The sequence below is a fragment of the Sus scrofa genome, chromosome 8 (assembly GCF_000003025.6).
Source record: "Sus scrofa isolate TJ Tabasco breed Duroc chromosome 8, Sscrofa11.1, whole genome shotgun sequence".
Lineage (NCBI taxonomy): Eukaryota > Metazoa > Chordata > Mammalia > Artiodactyla > Suidae > Sus > Sus scrofa.
The window spans coordinates 44,708,057-44,726,818 of NC_010450.4; the positions used below are offsets into that span (position 1 = coordinate 44,708,057).

The 18,762-nt window shown below is 36.2% G+C and overlaps 1 protein-coding gene across 1 annotated transcript; it reads left to right on the plus strand.

Annotated features, from left to right (window-relative positions):
* On the plus strand, positions 666–17,898 carry TDO2 (tryptophan 2,3-dioxygenase). The gene is made up of 12 exons (XM_003128997.6): positions 666–774; positions 1,006–1,111; positions 2,337–2,427; positions 5,010–5,080; positions 6,293–6,420; positions 7,615–7,801; positions 9,037–9,144; positions 11,479–11,590; positions 12,671–12,728; positions 13,303–13,382; positions 14,184–14,274; positions 17,301–17,898. Exons 1-12 carry the CDS (start codon positions 740–742, stop codon positions 17,452–17,454), a joined length of 1,221 nt encoding a protein of 406 aa, XP_003129045.3. The 5' UTR covers positions 666–739; the 3' UTR covers positions 17,455–17,898.

Below are 18,762 nucleotides of genomic sequence, written 5' to 3' on the forward strand. Positions count from 1 at the left end.
TTTAGCACTGACATTGTTTGGAACTGTGCACACATTATTATTGTTTTCAAATTATGTGCCTAAAAAGTAGGATGTCTCCCACTTCCCTGTAATCAGTGTATCACAGGTGACCAGTAAATTAAAATAATATCCATTTACATTTCAATACAATCCAGCAGCCTAATCATTAGATGAGATTTAGGCCAGAGGAACTATGAAGATAGGATGGAAATGGGATTTAAGTATGAATCCTGCCTCTGATATATATTGAATTTCTTTCCCCACAGACAAGATGAGTTCAATATTTTGCTTAGGAGTTATAAGAATATCTAACTCTGAGACTGAAAGAATAAATATTTGCTTTGGGGATTTTTTTTTTTTTTAACAGGCTCATCCTCTTATATATTCTAACACTATGCCCAATGTAGTCTTGAAATAGAATTGTGAATTTTCTTTAACTTTGTCTCTATTGATTATTTAACGTTTGTTTCTTTGGATATAAAAGCAGAACTCGCAAGTCAAATATTCAGTTTGGCAGAATGCTCATGTTTTTAGCAAACAGACTGTCCCAAACATGAGTCCATTCTAAAGTTTACTGAAGTTCAGCTTCAGTACCAACTGAAATGGGAGGCTCACTGAGACACACAGAGAGGCTGATTGGCTGGGCCGGGTGAGCAGGGTTCATAAAAGGCAGCTGCAGAACATCTAGTGAGGCCAATGATTTCAAGGCTCAGGGCTCTTCTGACAGAACGTTTTCACCATGAGTGGGTGCCCATTTTTAGGAAACAGCTTTGAGTGAGTATTTACCTCTTTGCTAATTATGGTTAAGCTTTTAGGAATGTCAATCAAGTATGAACACTAATTTCTGAATTTCAATAATGTTGAAATTGACTTATTCACCCTTATTCCCTTGCTTAATAATCTACTTGGAAAAACCATCCTTAAGAGCATGTTCGTTACTCCTATTATTGGGTACTGTACTTTCTCAAGATCTCTTATTTTCCTCCTCACTTCTTTCATCTGCAGATATGCTTTTGAAAAACTCTCTGTTGAAGGCAGTGAAGAAGACAAATCACAAACCAGTGTGAATAGAGCCAGTAAAGGAGGACTTATCTATGGAAATTACCTGCAAGTAAGTGGCAGAGTCCTTACAAGGCTTAGTTTTGATCATTAGCTGCTAAATTCAGCTAAGTGATATTTTCATGTTGGGGGGTGGTGAGGGGGGTGGGTGGAATTGGTTTGTTTGTTCTCCTCAGTCACTAAACAGTTTTCTGGACCTAAAGATATCTCTTTTCATATAAATTTATGCTTCTTTAAGTTTTGTTAGAAAAATTCAAGAAACTCCTATGTGAAGATCCACCTGCCTGGCAGAAATACAAGAAAAGCAGAAAATGCAGAATTCGGGCAGCGGAATATATAAGATAAGATAAAGTAGAGATATCTGGCAGTCATTGCACAACATGTATATAGAAGACATGGTTTCTAAATCCCAGCCTAGATCATTGCAAATGTATCCAGAAAAAAAAAATTCTCTTTTAAATTCTTTATCATAAAGTAGAAATGTTGAAGGCACATGTTTTCTTGAAATAGTTAGTAGATGAAAGAAGGATATTACAAAGAAGTATTTGGAGATTATTTTTAAGACATGAAATGATTAGAGCCCTTGATGACCTCTCTGATGGGTTTCTAAGAATGAACTGATAAGCAATGTTAAGATCTTCTTCGAAGAGACTAGTAAATACACAGCAGGCTAAACAAGTTATCAAACTTTTATTATACTCACGTTAAGTTATAGACAGGATATGATTTCTCCATGAGTGTAACAGAATTTGTCATGATAGAATCTTACTAAACATAATTTCTTCTGAAAAAAATAAAAATCATAAATTCAACCCACTCTTTATGAGGAGACAGTACTTGTTTATAAGAAAGTAGATTGGTTCCTGAGAATTTGGGATTTGGGGGATTTTTTTCAGTATGGTCTTCTCATTAAAATTGGTAAAAATAAAGTTTTGCAATTTTAAAATCAGTCTTTCTTTTTGTAACTTTTTAGCTTTATGGGAATATAATTGACATATAACATTTCATAAGTTTAAGTGCATGGGTGTTGATTTGATACACTTATATATGGCAAAATTATTAGCACCATAGCATTAACTAACACCTGCATCATGTCACATAATCACCATTTCTTTTTTGTAAGTGGTGAGAACTTTTAAGATTAATTCTCATCTACTTTCAAGTATATAATACATTGTAATTAACTATAATCACTATGATGTCCATTAGATTTACCTAACTTATTCATTTTATAATTGGAAGTTTCTACCAAATTAGTAATTTTTGTTTGTTTTAAGTTGGAAAAAGTTTTGAATGCACAGGAACTTCAAAGTGAAATAAAAGGAAATAAAATCCATGATGAACATCTTTTCATTATAACTCATCAAGGTAAGTTGGACAAAAGGTTACATAGTAACTATTCCACAGGTATTTTCCGATCAGTAATGAGGAAGGCTACAAGGCTCTTAAGTGTAAGATGGGGAAAGGGGAAAGGAATCACCTTTGTTAGAAGGCTTGAAAATGCTTTGCTGTCAGATAAATCCTCCTTCTGGGATTTGTAAGTCTTCTTTCTGCTGCTTCACTGTTCTTTGGAGCAGGTAGGATTTTAGCTTTGTCCTAAATCCAAGGGGACTTACTTTCTCTTGGAATTTACAAATAATTTGTAAGTTGAGGAGCTCCTGCTGGGGCTCAGTGGGTTAAGAATCTAATTAGTGGAGTGCCATTGTGGCTCAGTGGTAACAAACCAGACTAGTATCCATGAGGACTCAGGTTCAATTCCTGGCCTCACTCAGTGGGTTAAGGATCCAGCATTGCCGTGAGTTGTGATGTAGGTCAGACATGCCTGGGATCCCTCTTTTCTGTGGCTGTGGTATAGGCCAGTAGCTGTAGCTCCTATTTGACCCCTAGCCTCAGAACTTCCACATGCTGAGGGTGGTGCCCTAAAAAAAAAAAAAAGAAAACAAAAAAGAAAAAAAGGATTCAATTAGTACCTATGGGGATGTGGGTTCAATCCCTGATCTCATTCGATGGGTTAAAGGATCTGGCGGTTTCTCGAGCTGCTGCATGGGTTGCAGACTAGGCTCGGATCCTGTGTTTCTGTGGCTATGGCTGTGGTGTAGGCCAGCAGCTGCAGCTTCAATTCTACCCCTAGCCTGGGAACTTTCATATGCCAAGGTGCAGCCCCAAGGGGAAAAAAAAACTGGAATTTGCAAGCTGAGATGTTGATATTTTTCAATTTGGCACTTTAATAAAAGTTCTTATTTTCAGAAAGTAGTTCACTCACATTTACTGTAAATTTACACATTCTGTTGAAATCTGGTACTAAACAGGAATGTAAATTGGGTCTGAAATGAGTGTTTACTCTCTCCAGACTTTTAATCTCTGGATTGTGGTTTTTAATGGAGGGGTCAGAAACTTTGAAAGTTTAGGAAGTCCCTGAACTCTTTGAAATCATGTACAAAATTTTGAGAGTATGTGTGTTATGGGGTCTGTGACCCCAAAACATTAAGATTTACTCCAGGATTGTTGCTGTCATAATATTACACCCTGGCTAATGAGGCCAAATGACTCATGCTAGTCAGTGCTTCTTTTCTAGATATTTTCTTTCCCTACCAATTCTTTGTGTCTTTTCCTCAAATGACTGTTTTCTTCACTGGCTAAAATGATCAACTTCTTTGAGTTAAAAAAATAACTAAAAATGGAAACTAATTGGCTTAATGTGTTTATTTATGTTTACTTTTTTAGATTTTTATTATTTTTTATTTTAGTTGATATTTCTGCTATATAGCAAAGTGACCCAGTTATTTATTCATATATATACACACATTCTTTTTCTCACATTATCCTCTATCATGTTCCATCACAAATGACTAGGTATGATTCCTGTTTACATTTTTATTGGTGGCTCATAGCAAGATAAAATTAAGAGGGGAAGAATCATAGTAGGGTAGCACAATTTGGAATCGGAAATTTGTTTAGATTACCATCTCTACAGTTACAGATAGTGTAACCTTTGTCAGGTTTCTTGACCAGTAATTCTCTTCATTTCCTCATCTATAAAATGGAAAGAATTATTGTGTCTTCTCATTCACAGTGTTCTTGTGAAGATGAAATAATGTGTATTAAGCACTTAGCTTAAGGTGTAGCATGTAAGAAACACATAATAATTGGTAATATCCTAATAGGGAGCTACCTAATACCTACCTGTTAATAATTCTATCTAATAGGGAGACTTTCCTTTCCTCTTTCCATCAGAAAGTGTAGTCACTGGGTCATGGCACTAGCTATGCTGAACCTAAAAAATTGATATCTAACCTGATCAAGAAATATCTGACTTGTCTGAATATGAAAATTAGTTGTATGAAAGTCTTCTTAAATGTAATTTAAAGGTATAATTTGATTTGATTCCCCTAATTACATAGAAGTATGGCCATATGATAGCCCAAATAGAATGCACTAGTAAGCACAAAGATTATTGATTTTTCCATGATCCTCTAATGCAAAGATTCAGACTGTTCATAAGCTTGTCCTTCCCATAATATTCTAAGTCCCTAGAAACAAAAACTTTGTCATAGGCAATAGGTTAATGAATATTAATGTCTTATTTTATAGATGAAGTTGAGTATCACTTCTGCTTCTCCATACACCTCCAATTTCCTTATGGGAAGTTAGAATTATATTAGGTGCTATATCCTAAAAGACATAAACAGCATTTTGTTGAGAGAAATCAATGTGATAATCAAGCATGAAGATAACATGCCTGGAAGAGTAAAACATTCAGTGAAAGGAGATTATTATAACTTTATCACTGACATTTGTTTGTGGCATAAATAGGGCCATATTGACATGTATTGATTTTTAAGTTACATTTTTATTTCTCTTTCAATGTATTAACCATGTTTTTTATATAATTATGGTTGAAATTCTCCCATAACTTTCCAACTGACAATGATTTTTTTTTTCCCTTGCAGCTTATGAACTATGGTTTAAGCAAATTCTCTGGGAATTAGATTCTGTTCGAGAAATTTTTCAGAATGGCCATGTGAGTTGTTATGTCACAATATTGTTTTCATACTTTTTTGGACAATGTAAAAAATATTTTTTATTAAAGTACCATTGATTTACAATTTTTTTTCAATTTCCATGTACAGCAAAGTGACCCAGTCATATATATATATGTATGTTTTTTTCATAATATCTTCTGTCATGTTCCAACCCAAGAGATTGTACATAGTTCCCTGTGTTGTACAATAGAAAAATAATATTAATGGGAAAAGTTTAATACCAAATGGTGGGATTATTAATTGATGAAGAAAAAAAGGTTTTTAATGGAGAGTTTAGTCACACATTCCCAGTATCTTTATTAACCTCCCATTACTTTTAGTTTCCTTTCAAATTTCAGTTGCAATCCCCTTGTTTAGAACTCAATATTTTTTCCTTAAAAAATTTCTTATGAATGATAGTAGATTGCCCAGACAGCAAACATAGATTCTTTAATCATTAGGTACCAGAATAGTATTTCTAATGGAAATTTGCTATGGGAAGATAGGAACAATGATGAGGAAAGTGAAACAGGAAGTAGAAAAAAGAGAGAGAGAGAGATGAGAGATGAGGAAGAGAATGAGCCCAAAAAGGACAAGGAGGATCAAGAGTTAGGAAAGGGCAGAGCAGAGCTTTGAGTGATGCTCCCTGGCCTGATCCTTCCTCCCACCTATTTCCTTTCCCACTCACTGCCTCAGTCCTTGGAGGCCATGGGACACAGTCTTGGGTTTTCCAGCTCAGAGACCCTGCTCCAAGAGGTGTTGGGGGAGAGAGAACATCCGTCCCCCAAAAGTGGCTGTCTTGTATCTGTGAACACAATCCCCATTGATATCAATGGAAGCTCTGGGGAAAAGCAGATTTACCCAGGGTTTGCTTAACCTCACCCGCAAGTCCCCATGTTCCCTTGACCTTTAATCCTTAAAGCAAAACTGAGGGAGAAATTTGTTTTGAAATCAGTGGGCGTTGTTCCAGAATTTATTTAAAACTTGCTTCCATATAGTTTTCTACTTTTAAAGAAAAAAAATGATGTTTCAGACATTCCTTGCATACAATTCAGAGTTGCTATTAGTTCAGCATGTACTTAAGGCACACTTTGTTCCAATGTTCTTCTTTAAAATAGAGATAATATGAATAGCAACGCATTATTCTTTATACTGTATTTTGGATCTGCCAGAATTGAGGATTACTCAGTGTTCCTTTCTTAACCACGCAGGTCAGGGATGAAAGGAATATGCTGAAGGTTGTAACTCGAATGCACCGAGTGGTGGTGATCCTCAAACTGTTGGTCCAGCAGTTTTCTGTTCTGGAGACCATGACAGCCTTAGATTTCAACGACTTCAGGTGTGCACCCATGGCTTTGTTGCCATGCAGGGGGTTACCCTTCCCTTCCGATGGGCCAAAGAGAAGGTGTGTTGTGGGACAGGTGAAGCCTGTTCTACTGATACTTTGTCAGTATGAGCACTTGGGAGAGTTCATCATATGCATTTGAGCAGTTGTGGAAAATATTTCATCCTTTACTTTTACATACAATCGTTAACATGATCCATTAATTGCAATTCATTGTGGGTGCCTTGCTTTTATCCAAGAAAGATTTTAGACAACTCACAAACAAAACTAAATGTAAATAATTCAAAACAAAAAATAAAAAAGAAACAAGAGCAACATATAAAGAAGCATATCAGCAAAAGAGTCAGTATAGGTTATAGACTAAACTATAACTATACATTTCCAAGCAGATCTATAAATAGATAGAGACAGACAGACAGATGCATTTGGATATAGATAAGCTTTTTTCATACCAAAAATCGAGAAGAAATTTTCTTAGGAACATCAGATGCATTTAATGTGGAACAGGCAGTATCTTCTACATGTTTGACAATCAAATGAAAAGTAGTGGAATTCTTTTGTAATATATGTAACCAATTGAAATCTGGGTGCTGGTTAGATGACAAGAATTTATAAGGATGTAACAGTTGTGTGGGGTGAGTGATCACACTTTGCCATGCCTTGTTTTGTGCTAGGCAACATCTCGTTTGTTCTACTTGCAGGATTTACCTGCTGCTCATAATACTACTAGGTAATGAGATTAATGAATTGAACTTTTAGGAGAAACTGAATGGGATTTGTAAAGAATCTTTTAGCACCACTGAATAAAAAATACTCAGTGTTCACCTGTCTCAATCTAAAGAAAAAGTTTAGTATACACACATGCATATATGTGTATGTGTGTATATACATATATGTATACACATGTAAATGAGCACATATTATATAGATACACACACATATATAACCTTTTACAAACTATACAAACACTGACCAACAGCAACAATGATGGTTACATAGCTCCTTTTCCTTATTTCAGTGAAGATCAAATCATGGGTCCAGCTCTAGGCTGTTGTATGTCTGTACCTGGTGACACCTAGGAGAGTAAAACTGACAATCTTTCCCAACAGAAGAAATGCTTACAGAGATTTACAATGTCAGTTGTCTCTTCCCTTCTCTTCTGGTCCCCCCCTGTACCTGTTCTCAAAGAGAGTACTTGTCCCCGGCATCAGGCTTCCAGAGTTTGCAGTTCCGATTATTAGAAAACAAGATAGGTGTTCTTCAGAGCTTGAGAGTCCCTTACAACAGGAGACATTACCGAGATACCTTCAAAGGAAAAGACAATGAACTTCTACTCAAGTCAGAGCAAGAGAGGACACTGCTACAGCTGGTGGAGGTTCGTGCTCAAATGCCTTTGCTAAGGGCTTAACTCGGTACATATTGTTAATTTAGCTTCTGCTTGATGAGAATTTTAAAACTCATATCAAAACTGGGTTGCAGTCATTGTGGATAAGACAAGAATGAATCTAAAAATCCTTAAAGTCATAAATTCAACTGCCTGAAATATTGAGAATTCTCTTGAGAGGTTCAGATATATTTATGTAATCAATGACATGTTAATATTTAATAATGTCCTTATTTTATTAAAATAATCCTTTTAAACATCCCAGCTAAGCAACATTTAATTAATTTTAAACCTGTATAGTTATTTATCTAATGAGCTTCATTTCTTTAAAATAATCCATAATTGAAAAGTCCCACAAGTTGTTCATTTTCCTTAATTAAACCAAATCACTAAGCTTCTATTCTTCAGAATTTACCTTCTTCATATCAATTCTCTATGGGCCTATTAATGGTTTTAAGGAATTATTAATTTGCTTTTGCATGAGTAAACTATTAAATAAGAATTGTGGAGTCTTGATTTCCTTGACAAAGTCTTTTCCTTTGCAGATTAAATCTCTCTTTTAGTGAATTACACTCTGCTCACTAATCCCTTGGGTAATGTAAATGTAGGTTTAGGTTAATATATTATGGTAATGCCATGTATAAAGATAGCATGCCATAATAAGGGATAGAAGGAATCACAAAGCTAATCTCAAAACCAAAATAGGCTAAATGAGAACCTACAGAGATAAATAAATTCAGTTTTATTTCTAGATTAAAAATCTTCTGGAATCTTAAATAACTGAGTATTTATTTCATTTTAAATTTGCTAAGTATACAATGTCCCTACATTTAGAAGCAGTCATATCTCATACATGTTATGATTCCTTCAGCTCTTAAGACATAAACTCTTGTGAGACTAAGCCAGAAGACTTCATTAAAACGATGTATAGATATGTTTGTTCAGAGATTTATAGAACAAATTGGGATTTCTGTAATAATATATTTATCAGTAAAGAGTAAATATTATTAGTATGATTGCCTTCAAGATTAGGAGAATAAAAATTGCTATTTTACAAGTGAAAAATTGAAGGGAAAGAGAAATTATTTACACACACACACAAACTTTTTATGTATATTACTCAAAACCATGACAATTTCCTATTTCAGGTTCAAGAATATTAGTTACAAAGTATTTCACATATTTTAAATGTTAAAATGTATTCACTTAAAAACTATTTACTTAAGGCATGGCTGGAAAGAACTCCAGGTTTAGAGCCACATGGATTTAACTTCTGGGGGAAGCTTGAAAAAAACATTGTCAAAGGCCTGGAAGAAGAATTCATAAGGCTTCAGGTATTTATGATGCCATAAGTAAGCACAGATTTACTACAGAAGCACTAGGAATTTTATTTCAACAATTTTCACTTAATGCTTCATTTTCCTTATATTCTTTTGCAAGTGCATCTGCTTGGAATATATTACATGATTTATATAATTTTATTTATGCACAATAAAATTAAATTAAGGAGTTTATTATAGACAAGATTTGTCTTTTTTGAATACATGAGATTAATAGGCCTTTTTAATTTTGTGAAAACTTCATGTTATGACTACTTTAGTCACAAAGGACCAGCCAACCAAATGTATTGAATCATATAACTTCTCTTCACTCATGCATTTGCTGGGTATTTCCTGTTGGCCCTCAGGCAATGTCAAATTCCTCTTACCTAAAAAAAGTTCTGTTGATTCCTCACTTCCTCCAAGTTATGGGCTGCTCATCCTTTCTTCATGACTAAATTTCTTGAAAGAGCTGATTCAATTCTGTCTTGAGAGGCCGTATCATGTAATGTTTAAAGCAGGGACTTTGAGATCACATTCATGGCTTCAAGTCCCACCTTCACGTCCTAATGACCATGTGACATTGAACACCTTCTGCTGCTTAATCCCTCTTTGTTTCACTCTCCTCCTTGGCGGACTTTATAGGATTATTATGAATATTAAATTAGATTAATATTTGTAAAGTATTTAGAATAGCAGTTAAAATAATTACTTTCCTTCTATCTCTCTATCCAATACAGTCTGCCTTCTTGCCCTATTGTTTACAAATGGCCTCATAAATAAATCCAATGGCCATTTTTAATCTCCAATGGCCATTTTTAATCTCCACTTCACTTCCTACTCTCCTTGATACTAATAACTACTTAGACTTTCCTGAACATTTTTCCTCTATGGTTTTCCTCAGTTTTCTGTCTTCATCTATTTTTCTGACTTCTATTTCTCTATTTCCTTTATGGGCTCATTTGTCTCTCTCAAACTGATATGTGATGGGGATTCACAACACATGGACTCAGATCCTTTGTCTGTCTTATCTCTCTGTCCTCTTTCAGTAGGTGAACTCACCTATACCCACTGCTTCAACATCTGCTTATACACCAGAAATTATCAACTGCTTATCTCTAGTTTAGATACCTCCTTAAATTTCAGATCATATATTTCTTCCCCAAATAACTCTTTCCTGTTCTTCAGGTCTTGGCTCAAGGAAACCTTCTCCAGGAGAGTCTTTCCTGATCACTCTGCTGCTATAAGTTATCACCACATTCTACTGCTCCTTTACACCACCATCCATGGTTGCAATTTGTTTGCATTGTTTTAATCCCACCAGATAGAGATCAGAGAACTCATTTTTTTGCTCACAATTTTATCTCTGTCCCATTAGCCTGACATGTAATGAGTAAATGAATAATTAATTGGCCATAGTATGCACACACATTCTTACCACACAATGTAGTTGTTCTGATAAGTTGGAAATAATTGGGGTAACTTATTTTTGCCCCAGTGCAAGTAATTGAGTTGAAAGCAGATTATGTGTAGTAGGCTGGGCAATAAGAATTTTCTTGAATGACTCAATAGAGATCAAATGGATAAACATGTAACAGTGAAAAATAGCATAGTATTAAAGAATATAGTAATAGTATATATATGTATATATATAGTATAGCACTATAGGGTAATAGTGTAGTATTTACAGAATACTATATACTGAATATGGAATTTCAATAGAATTAATAATTTCTCTGACTAGGAATTCTTAACTTTTCTTAAGTGGAATTACTTTCCTTCTTATATTAAATAACTGTTGTAGGAGTTCCATTGCATCTTAGTGGATTAAGGGCCCACCATTGTCTCTGTGAGGATGCAGGTTCAATCCCTGGCCTTGCTCAGTGGGTTAAGTATCCGGCATTGCCGCAATGAGCAGCATAGGTCACAGATGTGGCTTAGATCTGGTGTTGCTGTGGCTGTGGCATAAGCCTGCAGCTGCAGTTTTGATTTGACCCCTGGCCCAGGAATTTCCATATGCTACAGGTGCAGCTGTAAAAAGAAAATTAGATCATTATTGACCATTTGAAGTTATGTCAAGTTTTGCCCATCTGAGTCCATTTCTCATGATGTTTATGAAATGAATACTTGAGTTAACAAATCATTTAAATTTAAACAGAAGGATAGGACCAGTGAGTATGAGGAAGACTCCATCTCACAAGGCAGTTTCCAAGATATAATATTAGATGGTAGAGTAAATATCCTAGGTACACCCTTGTTGCCCCTGGCTAGTCTATTACTGACATCAGTGTCTTCTAAAATAAGAACATATTCTCTCTTGGGAATATTAATTCAGTATTTTCTCCAAAGGCTAAGGAAGAGTCAGAGGAAAAAGAGGAACAGATGGCTGAGTTTCAGAAACAGAAAAAGGTGTTACTGTCCTTATTTGATGAGAAACGCCATGAACATCTCCTTAGTAAAGGTAGGCACCTCTGTTCCAATGATCCTTCCTTTGGAATGTAAGACTGTGAAAGCAAAATATCAAACCTCACTTAGGGGAAATAAAATAGATATTGATATTTCCATTCAGAGTAACAAGGAATTTTTCATTTATCATAGAATTATTTTCTATATCAGATTTTACTTATTTTTTCTTTTTTAAAAACTATAGTTGATTTACAGTGTTGTGCCAATTTCTACTGTACAGCAAAGTGACCCAGTCAATATATATATACACACATTTTCTCATATTATCTGCCATCATGTTCTATCCCAAGAGATTGGATGCAATAGGACCTCATTGCTTATCCATTCTAAATGTAATAGTCTTCATCTACTAACCCCAAGCTCTAACATGACATTTAAATGTTTTGAGAAACTAAAGTATATGTATATAAAGTATATATATATGCTCTATTTTCTTTTTTCTTTTTTTAATTGTTATTTCCCCAATACATTTTTTTTCCTACTGAACAGCACAGTGACTCAGTTACATGTACATGTATACATTCTATTTTCTCACATTATCATGCTCCATCATAAGTGACCAGACAGTTCCCAGTGCTGCACAGCAGGATCTCATTACTAATCCATTCCAAAGGCAATAGTTTGCATCTATTAGCCCCCAAGCTCCCAATCCACCCCACTCCCTTCCCCTCCCCCTCCCCCTGGCAACCACAAGTCTATTCTCTGTGGAAAAGTTCATTTTCTGTGGAAAGGTTCATTTGTGCCGTATATTAGATTCCAGATATAAGTGATATCATTTGGTATTTGTCTTTCTCTTTCTGATACTTCACTCAGTATGAGAGTCTCTAGTTCCATCCATGTTGCTGCAAATGGCATTATTTTGTTCTTTTTTATGGCTGTTTATATATATATAATCTAGTAGTAAAATAACATCTTGATAGTTTTCCAAATTTAAGCTAAGGGATAAAATATTTAAATTAACATTAACATTATTTTCTAAAAGCTCCTAACACTTGATTACTTAAGGTGATGATACCAAATTAATATGAATGTCTTAAATTAGTTATTAAATTGAAACTTGCTACCTGTCTTGCAGGAGAGAGACGGCTCTCATACAGAGCACTTCAGGGGGCCTTGATGATATATTTTTACAGGTAAAAACAAATCAAAGAAAGAGAAGCGGAAGTTAAAATTGAGAACTAGATATATAAAAATATATTTGAGTACCTATATATATGTATATACCTATATACTTCATATAAAGTAGATATGAAGTATATATTATAAATAGTATAGTATAAATCTAATAAATTGCAGTCATAGTTTTAAAAAGCCATTTAGATCTAGGAGGTAACTTCAAAAATAATTAATTATGAATGAGTTTCTGACTGTTATTAATTGGGAAATCTGAGGTTATGTCCATGCCTGCCTTTTATGAGAATGGATGTCGGATGTGACTCAGGCTGGTTATTCCATGTTTCTCAAGGAATATTCTAGACTCTCTAAACACATGCTGCAAGCTGGAAAGTAAGAGATGAGGAAAGTAAGCCCAAAGAAGTGATCCGAGCTTCCACAGGTTCCAAGAGGCAAAGGGAACATTGGTTTCAGGCCCAAGAGATTAAGGAAGATATGCTCTTCCTGACACACTGGGTTTGTCTGAACAGGTTGTTTATCATTATTATTATCATTACATTACTATTATTATTATTATCATCGTCTCTTCCCCAGGGAAGAGCCCAGGTTCCAGGTTCCTTTCCAGCTGCTGACTTTCCTCATGGACATAGACACATTCATGACCAAGTGGAGATGTGAGTCTTTCCTTCCCTACCTGACCAGACTCCCCTTCCCCCCACCGGGCCCCCTGTCCCCCTCTCGCCTCCACTCTTTTGCATGTGGATGGCTACTTTGTAAAAAGCCAGCCCAGCAATTTCTCTCAGGGCTGACTTATCCAATGCACGCAGTGGGCACAGAGATCAGGGCTCATGGTAATTTTGAGGGCCCAGGAAAATGTTATGTTTGATAATCAGAAGAAAATAAACTTGAGGTCAAGGAAAATGTTTTAATATATAATAGAAATGTATTTATCTTTCTTTCGATACAGTTTTTTGGCTTTGGGTGGTTGTTTTGGCCACACCCACAACATGTGGAAGTTGGTTCCTAGGCCAGGTATTAAACCTGCACCACAGCAATAACCAGAGCCACAGCAGTGATAACAGCATATCCTTAACCCTACTGAGCCACAAGGAAACTCCTCAATACAGTTTTAAAATATAATTTCAATAGTTCTTTTTTTTTTTAATAGAGGAAAGGACCCATAAATGCAATAGTAAGGAGGGCTCGTGAAAGGCACAGTGGGCCATACCTCCCCCCATGGCTTCCAAAGGCTAAATGTAAGATGGATAGAGTTAAATGTATGTAGCCTGGACCAGGCAGGGTGCCAGGCAACCTCCCCACAAGTCTCATCTGCTCACACTGAACCTTCCATTTGCTAAGCGACAAGGGGTGAGCCTTTTCTCAGAAGCAATAATCATTACCAGCACCTTATTTTTAGCATAGCGTGGAACTAATGGCAGAAAATATCCACGGAGCTAATCTGTGTGTTTGCCTAGATAATCATGTGTGCATGGTGCACAGGATGCTGGGCAGCAAGGCTGGCACCGGTGGGTCTTCAGGTTACCAGTATCTGCGCTCAACAGTGAGGTATGGTGGGGAAATTCATCTTGTAATCTTTGTGGAAGTCACCAGCTCTTGTTTCCCCCTGTAGACGTGCATTATCTAAGAAAAGGCATTTATACTCGCTCCTACCTGGACTGCTGGCACCACTCTTTAATAGTTAGACTGAGGTAGTCCCATTGGAAGCTTCAGAGGTCATAGTAAAAATCCTTACCTCTGGAAATTCATCATTGGAATCCTATGATTAAAAGGGAGTATGGTACCAATGGCTGCATGACCTGGGAGTACAGGAAGGAGCGAATCCAAGGAGAAATGTTTCAAGTCCTGGCTCAGGTTTGGGCTGGATAAAAAGAGTTATCATGAATTCCATGAACCTCCTCTTGGCCAGAGGAATGACACAGCTGAAAACCCTTTCTTGTTTGCTGATGTGACTCCTTATTTTATAGTATAAAAACTACTTTCATGTATTCCATAAGGTACCTTTTTCATATTATTTACAAGGCAAGAGGTCAACATTTACCAAGCACTTAAAACAGGCTAGAGAGATTTCTAGGACATTTGTGTTCTTACTTTATTTAGGATTCACAATATTATAGAAAGATAAATTTATAGTTAGACAGGCACAGCTGAAAACCGAGAAACTTACAAGGTCCCTTGGGAAGAGAGGGCCAGTTCAAGAATAAAGATGTTCATGTTTAGTCTCCAAAATTCTTTATAATTCACTATTTTCATCCCTACCCTTACTGTTAGATTGACTAAATTATAAAACGCACAAGTTCCATTTTCATCATTTTTATACATTTCCCCTGGGAATAAATGCTAGACTGAGTGATTCATAAAATTTATTGGTTTGAATTTTCACCACCATTACACATTTTCTCTTTGCCCAGGAATAATGTCCTATAAAGAACATTGATTTCTCTGTCTGCAGTTCCTTTTTTTTTAATTTGCTATGAATTTTCCTGAATATACAGACTCCTACTATAATATATGTATATATGTAGTTAAGCACTATGGCATTGATTCAATCTCAGAAATAATTTTCTTACTTCATGTTTGTGATGACATCAGATTAAACATTAATCTGACATTGCCATAGCTGCAGTCGTGACCTACGCTGCAGCTATGGCAATACCAGATCTTTAACTGCCTGTGTAAAAGGAGCACACACATCTGCATTGTGGGAATAATGAACAGTATTCTTAGGGTGTCATTATCTCAGTAAATCTTCACAAAGGCCTAGTCAGAGGAAGGGGTTATAGTTTTTAATCTAACAGAGGTAGAAACCAAAACACTGTGGTTTAGACAACTTGGCCAAGGTCACCTGAGTTGCATGTAACAGCAAAATTTGAACTCAATTTGACTTCAAAGGCAAATATTCTTCTGCTATAAAAATGAAAATTAAAATCATTAACTAACAAACCCAAAAGCAATTTTGTTTTATTTTACATTTTATTCTGTTGCTCTTTAAGGTTGCACCCGAGACATGAAAGTTCCCAGGCTAGGGGTTGAATTAGAGCTATAGCTGCCAGCCTATGCCACAGCCACAGCAACACTGGATCCTTAACTCACTGAGCAAGGCCAGGGATTGAATCTGCATCCTCATGGATACCAGTTGGATTCATTTCCACTGCGCTACGACAGGAACTCCTGAAAAAGCAATTTTTAATGTGAAAAACTCTCTTATAGACATTTATTATAAGTCTAAGATGGTGTTTCAATTTTTTAATGCATTCATGTCATTTATTAGGCAGCTACTTTACAGGTGGGAAATATTTTCCAATGAACAACTGGGAACTCTGTACGCTTTCAATTTATTATTTTTCATACCATCCTTTAAAAGTCAGAAACAAGAACATACCCTTATCTTCATGAAGGTAACATGACAATAATAAAACTCTAGGTTTTAATCTGGACCAGCCTGGTCTAGATCACTGAAACAGAGAATGTTGTTTATGGACATGAAACCTGGATATGGAATAAAAATGAAGCAATCTTTAATACTATTTGATTTATACAACATGTAACATATATAATAATTATTAAAATATTATTTTATTTTTAATTTGCATTTATCTGATAAGTAATTATATTGAGCATCTTTCCACAAAAAAGATGGGGGGAAAACAAGGAAACTTTGGGAATTATTGGATATGTCTGTTACTTTGAATATGATAGTATACAGGTGTTTGCATATGTCCAGACTCAAACTGTACAGTCTGTACTCTAAGTGTAGTTCTCTTTTATTTCTTTTCCCTTTTTGGCCACCCTGTGGCATATGGACTTCTTGGGCCAGGGATCAAATCTGAGCCATAGTTGTGACCTACGCTGCAGCTATGGCAATGCCAGATCTTTAACCCACTGTGCCGGGCCAGGGATTGAACCTGTGTCCTAGAGCTCCAGATATGCCGCTGATCCCATTGCACCACAGTGGAAACTCCTCTGCAGTTCTTTATATAATAAGTATACCACAATAAAGTTGTTTTAAATGCAAATTAGGCAAGTTTGTGGAAATAAACAATATCCTTAATTGAATAAATATATGCATGTGTAACGAATTATATAAAGAAGAATAAATCAATTATGGAATATATATATATATATTTTTTTTTCTTTTCTTCTTTTTTTTGCCATTTCTTGGGCTGCTCCCACAGCATATGGGGGTTTCCAGGCTAGGGGTCTAATTGGAGCTGTAGCCACTGGCCTACGCCAGAGGCAAAGCAACGCGGGATAGGGATCTGAGCTGCGTCTGCAACCTACACTATAGTTCATGGCAACCCTGGATCCTCAACCCACTCAGCAAGGCCAGGCATCGAACCCGCAACCTTATGGTTCCTAGTCGGATTTGTTAACCACTGAGCCACGACGGGAACTCCCTGGAATATATATTTTTATGTCAGGCAAACTGCAAGAATTGTGGCTCTTATTTCATAACACTTTTGAGCCACTCATGTCATATGAATATTAATTATTTATGGAAAAATATTATTGAGAAATTTGACAATATTTCATGTCAATATGTCTAAAACATCTGTATATATGTGTTTTCTCAGTGACAGGTACAAGGTATTTGTAGACTTATTTAACCTCTCAACATATCTGGTTCCCCGACACTGGATACCGAAGATGAACCCAATTATTCATAAGTTCCTTTACACGGCTGAGTACTGTGACAGCTCATACTTCAGCAGTGATGAATCAGATTAAAATCATCTGCAAATATCTATAAAGAACATTAATTTCTCTGTCTGCAGTTCCTTTTTTTTTAATTTGCTATGAATTTTCCTGAATATACAGAGTCCTACTATAATATATGTATATACATAGTTAAGCACTGTGGCACTGATTCAATCTCAGAAATAATTTTTTTATTTCATGTTTGTGATGACATCAGATTAAACATTAAGATAAGAGACTAGTTCAGTTAAATCGTACCATTATCATATGGTGTTTTCCTATTAAAAACTTAATGTTCCTGGGACCTGTCTGAATATAACCATTTAACATAATAACTATCTCATTGTCTCAAACTTTATAAGCTTGTAAATTTCAGCTATTTCAAATATTGTAAGCAATAAAATGTATCATTGTGTACAAAGACTTATTCAATCAAAAATGTTTTTCAGTAATAAAAATTAGTCTTCCGACGTACACTGTTTGGAAATTCCACTTGTATCTTTAAAACTATTTTTTTAAATTTTTTTTGTCTTTTTTGGGCCACGCCCATGGCATATGGAAGTTCCCAGGCTAGGGGTCAAGTTGGAGTTGCAGCTGCTGACCTATGCCACAGCCACAGCAATGCCAGATCTGAGCCCTGTCTGCCACCTACACTGAAGCTCACAGCAACATGGAATCCTTAACCTACTGAGTGAGGCCAGGAACCAAACCCACATCCTCATAGATTCTAGGCTGGTTCATTTTTGCTGAGTCATGACAGGAACTCCCTGGTTTTTAGAACTTTTGATGACCAATGCCTGAAGTCTATGGTAAACTTACCCAGACGGGATTAATTGGGTGATTACTTCACTAGCTCCAAGACATAAGAGAAGCTTGGAGATACCTGAGGCCACAGAGACAGATCTTGTTTTTTAGAGAACTCCATTGCTTCATTCCCAGAACCCTTTGAGGACCTCTGTCTCACCTCTTCTTCTTCTTCTTCTTCTTTTTTTTAGGGGCCACATCATCTGCAGCATATGGAGGTTCCCAGGCTAGGGGTCCAATAGGAGCTGTAGCCACCAGCCTATGCCACAGCCATAGCAACACAGGATCAGAGCCACGTCTGCAACTATACCACAGCTCATGGCAATGCCAGATCCTTAACCCACTGAGCAAAGGCCAGAGATTGAACCCACAACCTCATGGTTACTAGTCAGATTTATTTCTGCTGCACTGCAATGGGCACTCCTCACCTCTTCTTTTCTATAGGTGCTGGCTTTGTTCTTCCCCCTTGTACACCAGCTCCGTCCTCAGCCTGGGTTGCTGTTTCCAGCCCCTCTGGACTCTCAGGGGGCAAAG